General features: G+C 38.8%; 1 protein-coding gene across 1 annotated transcript in view; it reads right to left on the bottom strand.

The window, feature by feature from the left end:
- Positions 1-1316: 1316 nt before the first annotated feature.
- The window catches only part of LOC118315736 (NT-3 growth factor receptor-like), a 64035-nt gene continuing 57381 nt past the window's right edge, over positions 1317-7970 (bottom strand). Inside the window, exon 18 of the mRNA XM_035643261.2 lies at positions 1317-6449. Within this exon, the coding sequence (XP_035499154.1) occupies positions 6264-6449 (186 nt within the window). The 3' untranslated portion in view covers positions 1317-6263. The remainder of the gene's footprint in view (positions 6450-7970) is intronic.

The raw sequence follows: 7970 nt of genomic DNA, 5'->3' as shown, positions 1-7970 counted from the left end.
ACCTTTGCTTCAAAGTAAAAACATAACCTCCACAATAAGGCACTAAGGGCAGACTGAACTGACTTCTGGATGTCCTGGGGTGCTCACTAATATGATCATTATTTGTGGTGTATTCCATAAAGGCTATGCATTTTCCCTGGCACATGAGTAAAAACAAAATGGATTGTTATGGTTTTTCCTTCTTTCTTTTGATAGTGACATGTCTAATTTTCATGAGCTAGGCTATAGCCAACTGACTGAGGGGAAGGGAGCTTCCAGCATGTTGGTCTATCATGGCCTCCCAACGGAAAGCAGAGAAGTCTGATTATCAGTCAGTCCCAGAGCCCAAACTACACTGCATCTTTAGTGTGTCAGGTCATGTCACTGAGCAACAGCTAAGCAGTTAGTTAGTATATCCTGAGGTTTGGCAGGTTTTATCACGACTTACAGATCAGTGGGATTTCTCAGATTAGATATTGCACTTTAAGTATCACTTCCTGTCTACTGAAGACAGTTCAATTAAATATCATCTAACCCACTAATGAGACACTCCAAGTAAACAATGGTAACTCTCTATAGGTGCTCAGTTACTGGTCAGTGACAACCATAGAGCAGGGTCACTTAGCAACAAGGTCAATTGTACGACAAAGGGCAGTGGATGAAAGTGTTACAAACTGGTTTGGTGCATTAAAGCACATGCCTGTTAAAAGTCAATTAACAAAAATTTAAAATTTTGAGTAGATGTTATGTCTCACAAGTGACAAAAGCATACAGCACTGTGCCAGTCGCACTTATATACAGTACACTTTCACCTTCCATCTAATGAATAGCCATACTTCAGACAGAAGTCTGAGTTGATCAGGGGCATGAAGCTAACACGTTTTTAAGTTTCACATGCATAACTAACTAACTCTCTGCTCCAGCTGCCTGGCTTGCCGCCAGACATCCACACTCTCTCTCTCTCCCTTGTATGACATTTTTTATGTCTCATAATTCACGTGCGTGATTCGAGTGCACAGAACAATACCGCAAGAGCAAAGCCATACTCAAGAAGGAGCATTTCTACTCAGCAAGCACACAGAACAGTATCCAGGATTGAAAAGGCAACTCACAAGTCTGCGAGCGCAGGGATGAAACGAGCGGGAACTCTTCCTTCCTTGTGCGCTCGCAACTGCTCAACACTAACACTGACTGTCGCTCGCTCGCTCGCTCATCACGTGGGATTCTGAGACTTATAAGGCAGGACATTGGCTGTGGCGCCCTCCTTCCGTTGGACATACAAAGTGAAAAACATTCAAAGTGAAATATGTGAGATATATGCCACACAGTATTTTGCATTCTTTTCTTTTCCATTTTTATGCACCAAACATTTCTTCTATACTGGGAAAGACAGGAAGCGATGTAAATGGGTTTGCGGTTAAATATGAAATCAGACAATTACAATGAAAGTAGTAGTTTCAGTATCATACAGTAATTCTTGAAAGGGCTTAGAAGGGAAGATACTGGTTTGCACCCTGAGCCATCTGCTGTAAGATAACTATGGTCAATTATATCCTGACATTGTAATTGTAATTTATACATGAACAAATCATTTAGAAAAAAACTCAAGTGTTAGCAGATTTGGGAAAAGCATTGGGATCAGATTTACCCACACGATCATCTGTTTGTATCTATTCAATCTTGATACATTTCAAACCAGTACAACTTAAATATCATAAACATTTGTAGTTCAAATGTTGGAGCACAAACATGTTTTTGAGAAACTAGTTCTAAGACAACAATCTATACAAGGCCCTTAATGCTGCTGTACCTGCCTCCATGGTTCTAAGTCACTTTGGACAAAAGTGTCATGTAATGAAAGAAAGCTGAGGGACAGAAAAATGTTCAGACAGATTAAACACTTGTACACCTGAGAAAGGACATTTCACTTTTGAGCGCAAGTTTCATGTAATATCTGATTGTTATTTATGTTATTAAGAACATAATACATCAAATTTATAATGTCACTATGTTGATGGCAATGATATCAGTCCTGGTGTTTTGGAACAATGGTACTGAGCAAAGGTACAGTGCAGTGACACAGATTGTCTGGATTAAAAAACAATATAGATTAAAATTTATGCAGCCTTGGTTTTAATCAAACTTTGGTGGAAATATATTTTAATAGGACACATATTTCTGTATAATGATCTATCCTTTTATCTAGTAGCTCTGTGTTATGCTTTCATTATTCTGATTCCTCTAATTTTCTTACACAAAAGAATTAACCACAAGAGGTGGTTTCACCCTAACCCTGCGCCGGTTGCGGCCGACTTTTCTATGTCTACTGCAGCCAGAGCCTTTCTTTGAAAACAAAAACTCTGTTGCGGGCGGCCCACTGGATGTTGGAACGGCACATCTGACTGGGGTTACAAATAGGCTACCTATACTGTATGGGCAGGTGCAGTCAGTGCTACAGTCTCCCCCTCCTCCCACCCATCCAAGTGGATCTGTCCATCCAAAACAGTGCTGTCCATGGTTCCTACAGCAACTTAATATCTATTTTGTGGTTTAAATAGCCTGATATTGCTGTGTATATGTAACGGTGGATAGTCATTCGAGTGCTATGCAGAGTGTAAACCTCACTCCCCGATGCTTTAAGAGACGTACTAGCGGTGGACACGTGGGTTTTAGCCTCCTTGCCGGAGTTCGGGGGTTCAAGACTGCTGTTATACATGTGTGATGTGAGGGCCGGTCCGAACAAAATTGCCAGGGTTGAATTATTTTTCCTAGTTTGACCTTGCTGATCATAATGAATTGCAAACTATGTGGCAAAGCTGTGTTAAGTGTTAGAATGAATTTCAAAATTGAATTGTTTGATAAAATAAGACCAAAATTGAAATAAATTATGGCAAAATGGCCAAAATAAAAATGTGTTTAATTCATGGAATGTTCACTTTTCACCTTTGTGACTCAAAACTAACATATTGTTGAACTGTTCCTAAAAGGGTTGACAGTGTTTCCATTTTTTCGTGTTTCTTTTCTGTTTATTTTACATCTTTCATCTACTGTCCTGACTCATACATTCCCCTCAAATGAAAGGAAACTACAATTACAATAAATTGAAATTATTTAAAGACTGATTGTGTCGTTAAAAAGTAAATACTATCAGTATATTTCAATAGAAAGAAAGAATATCAAAATATCTTTTGGCTACCACATATGGAAACAGAACCAGAAGCTAAAACATAAAACAATGGAAATAAGTTAACAGATCTCAAAATGCAGAGATTTTCAGTATATACATTCTTTAAGTAACAATGTTTTGTTCATGGACTGGTATTCCCATTGTTCCCCTGTCAGTTCAAACTTCCTGTTGTCATGAAGCTCTCGTTGTTCCATCATGCCTGATGAAAGTACACTACACAAACACGTACCTTTTTATATTTTTCTTAAAGAATACAATATTCCAATGGCTTTGGAGCATGGCAGAGGCCCACACTTTGATTTTAGGTAAAAATAAATTAAAAATATATACAGAATATATATTTAAAACAGTACATCTTAACACCATCTTAACACCTTGAGTAGTTAGACATTTCTATTAATCTGCAAAGGGTACAAAATAATTTTGCTTCGTGCATTTTTGAAAATGAGGATAGTATAAGCAGGTAAACATTATGTAAATGTGCTCTTATTTTGAAATACTATTTTCCCAGGGTTCCGTGTTTAGAGAGAAGTAGGAGGCACTTAAGTCCAGTCCCCAGGCTCAGGAGTGGACGGTGTGGTCAGGTGCTTGCCGAGGAGCAGTGCTCAGTGGGACAATGTGATGATTTCCAGTATAGGAGTCTAAACCATTTTGATGCCAACAGGCTGAATCGACAGGTTCAGGCAAAGTAAAAATGAGCATTCATCAGCGACCTGTGTTGAGAGTGTTATGTCCTTGGTAATAAGCTATATGACAATGTGATTAAAATTATATTATATATTATAATATATGTGTTATAAATTGACTAACTGAGTCAAGTCCAGCAACATCACGTTTCAGTGGAGGCAGGTGAAAGATGCACAGTGAACGTTGTGTCTGTTGACTTGACAGTTTTTGGGGTTATGGTGAGTCGACACATCTTTCCTAGGTTTAGATCAATGCGTTTGTAATGTTCCAGTCCAGCTTCCATTTAGTTTAAACAGCAAATGCACTTGCACCCATTGGTTGGTCCTAAAATGAGGTGTGGCCGGGTTCATTGCAATCTTAAATCAGTGGACAGCAATTTGACTCATAAATCACTGTGGGCACCAGAGGCATTGTTAGGATCTTGAAACATCTGGAGCTTACCCCTTTGCAGAAATCATATCATATTTTATAGACTTGATAAAAAGAGAATGATTTTTGCACTATTCCACACACACCACAGCAAGCGATACACGATGATTCATGTGCTGCTTCACCAACGGGAGGGAACTCTTCTCTAGCTTCAAGAACAAGGCATTGGTGTACTCTCTCTCGCTCTCTCTCCGTCTGTCTCCCTCACTTCAATTCAATTAAATGTTATTTGTGTAGCGCCATTATACATTATCTCAAGGCACTTTACATAGTGAGGTCAAGACCTCATAATATTACAGAGAAACCCAACAGGTCCCACAATGATCCACTCTGAAAATGTGGAGGAGAAAAACTCTTAACAGATGAAATTTCTAACAAAAACCAAAACATCTGCTGGGACCGACTGGTGAGAGAGTTGGAGAGGAGAGGAGAGGAGAGGAGAGACTGCACACGCCCCAAGTAGTGAGAGGTAGGTCAGCTGATGATAGACAGAGGATCCAAAATCTACTGTAATGTTTGATCAACGGAATAAAACTATTTTCAAGGGCTTCAATGCATGACTGGAATCACAGATCCAGGTTTAGCGACGGCTGAGTAGGTGCATGTTACCAAGATAGTAACATGCACCTACAGATGGGAGCACAATGATTGTACAGAGTGAGCTGGTTACACATACAGATGGTCTGCTTGTGCTCATGCTCGCATTCACTTTGTGCATGGGTGCGAGTAGATCTGTTTCCTCTGCAGAGATGCATATGCTTTTCTTACCACCTTCTAAAACCATTTTAATCTACCAGGTGCAAGTACAGCTGTTGTTTAAAGGGATTGTGAAATGGAACTCTGATTGGTTAATATCAAATTACACCCAAAACATACCCATCATTAATCAAGACACTAGTGGTCAAGGAACCATGTGCCTCACATTGTAAAAACAGAGCCTAAATTTTAAAGATGTGCCAACATGGCACACGGCAGTGGTAAAAGTCTGTATACCACTCTGGTGTTTTGCCTTAATATCAAACCAGTTTGATATTTTTTTTACACTGGCCCAACCCTAATTAGAGGCACTGAGTTAAATCTGGTCGATGAATTTTAATTGCGGCCCAAGACGTGTAAAATTAAGTCAAATAGACAAGCGTTGGTAAGATATCCTAGAATACTTGAGCATCAGCATTTAAAAAAACAGAGCAGAGATTTCTTTAGATAGTGTGCAAGTCCTCCTTGTATGATTGCCATGTGCTTCTAGATCTACAACAGGAAATTATATAAGCCAAATAAGTCTTAACAAGTAAGATGGCTCAAATTTAGAATTTGTGAAACGTAGCCAAACAAATCCATGACTGATTTACCAATCAACACAGCTAAAATATATAAAATTAATATAATCTAGGAACAGATATTTCCTTTTCATTGCCAAGGCAAACTCTAAAAGACTTGGCCAGGCTTTATCAAAACTATGATAGAACCAAAGATCACTGATCTTGACAGCGTGAGATGATTATGCATAGCCTACAGTAGGAAATGGATGTACCTAAGTTAATAGGATAGTAATACAGAACCATATCCGATCCAAACAATCAGGTTAATCCAGTTGATTCAGTTTGATGCCATCCATATTTCATAGTCAAGTCCTTTTAGTCATGAGTTCTTTCAGCAGGAGCGAGATCTGAGTAAACTAAACCAGACCAAATCACGTATGGAAGGTCAAAGACATTTGCTTTTCATTTCCTTAATATTGTGATACAACGCAGTTTATCCAATTCCTTTCAAGTCAGCTGAACACACATCACTCAACTTAAGTGAGGTCATTCTAATGCTTATATCTCAGGCAGTCGGATACAAGGTACAGTTCATCCACTAATTCTGATTCACATGGCTCCATCAAAGACGCCAGACTTTTGCTCCAAGGCAATCCATTTCCTGTACTCATTTCTATCCCAGTAATGATTTCTTCCAACGTTCTATTCTCTTGAATCAATTTCTATCCCAGTATATCCAGATAGACTGGTGTGGCTTTCATCAGAGCAAACAGCATCTTCTGAATGTCCTTAATGTTGTGGCGTTGTTGTGGCTCTCTCTGCCAGCAGCCCCGCATCATATCGTAGATTTCCTTGGGACAGAGCCAGGGGCACTCGAGTACTCTGCCCTGAGTAATACACTCTATCACCTGGTAAGACAGAGAGGCACATGGTTAACAACACAGCACATTTCCTGGTTCAAGAAAAGCATTTTTCATGGAAGTGTACATCAAATTTAAAGTGCAGCACACAAGCATAAGAACGCTCATTGTACATTAGTCAGGATGTGCCATCCACACCTAGTTGAAACTGGGTGTGGTTCTTTTTCGAGGAGGTACAGATGTTGAACAGGTTACAGAAGCAAAGTTATTGGGGATTACTGTTGATAGCAAAATGTCCTGGAATAGCCGTATAGATCAAATGTTGTTATAAATGGGCAGACGCATGGCTGCTGTAAAGCACTGTAAAATAGTTCATGCAAAGCTGGTTGATCAGTTATTTGGTCAAACGCATTAGAAAACGCATAATCAATTAAATAGACTGCAAGTTGCACAAACAAAGCAGCTCGCTTTGCTGCCCATACAGAACAAGAGTGAGTTCAATGAATAAAAATAGTTTGGCCTTGTTAAGTGTGAAAAGCAGGTAACATTATTCTTTAGTTAGTTTTATTAGAAATATTATTATAACCAAAACTCCACAACTTCTTTACAGCAAACTGTCATTTTGTTTTCGGATAGACATCAGTACTCTACTCAACAGTCAGCATGAAGAGAGTTATTTTCTGTTGGCTTGCTGTAGAACCAGTTTAATACAGAGTACGATGCATAATCGAGGATTGGTGGCATGGAATTCATTACCAAGTTTTTTGATTTCAGAAAGTGATAAAATATGTTTTCTTATAAAGTTGAAATTGTATTTATTCACACAAGAAATAGTTTAGAATACTAGAGATTCCATATATTTGAAATGGTTTTTGGAATGGAACTTTGAGCTTTTATCCATTATTTTTGTGATTTAGTAGATTCATTTTCAGGTACGTTCTTTTCTTAACTATTTGGGAGATAAATTATCGTGTTGAGCTACTGTATGTGCTAGACAGGTTTTGAGCTTGTGTTGATTGTTGTGTGATTGTGTGTAATTTTTTTAGCTCTTCGACTCCTCGTCACCAGATTGTTTTGTCTCCACTGTGGTTAAACACTCGCACGGTTTCTTCTATGACTTTGTTTAGATCCTGTTCTGTGATCGTTTTGCTCAGTTTTAACTCCCTCTGATATCAAAGTCACCAATAAAAGAACTTATATTCTAACATAATGACAAATATAAGGCCTGAAAATTCCTGAATAAAACCAGAGATAGGAGGTCCGTAAATTGAAACACACAACAGTGTATTTTCTCCTCACTGATGTATAAAGCTGACTATATGCACACGACCCAAATCAATTGTCAAGGTCTCTACTTCTCAGTGAATCACTGGGATATCAGAATCCACTCAAACTTCATTGGTCAAACAGCAGGAGTCAGAGTGTGCATGAATATCAGTGCTTGGATGTTTGCAAACGAAAGACAACTAGTAAAAATCAATAGTGTGTGTTTCATGCTATCCGGGATTCTTTCCCAGAGATGCACCGAGCAGAGGGAATCAGCAGGGACCTAGATTAGGTCAATGCTGT

Source organism: Scophthalmus maximus, chromosome 7 (assembly GCF_022379125.1).
Source record: "Scophthalmus maximus strain ysfricsl-2021 chromosome 7, ASM2237912v1, whole genome shotgun sequence".
NCBI lineage: Eukaryota > Metazoa > Chordata > Actinopteri > Pleuronectiformes > Scophthalmidae > Scophthalmus > Scophthalmus maximus.
The sequence above is the reverse complement of the archived record's forward strand: the minus strand, read 5'-3'. Positions and strand labels throughout refer to the sequence as shown.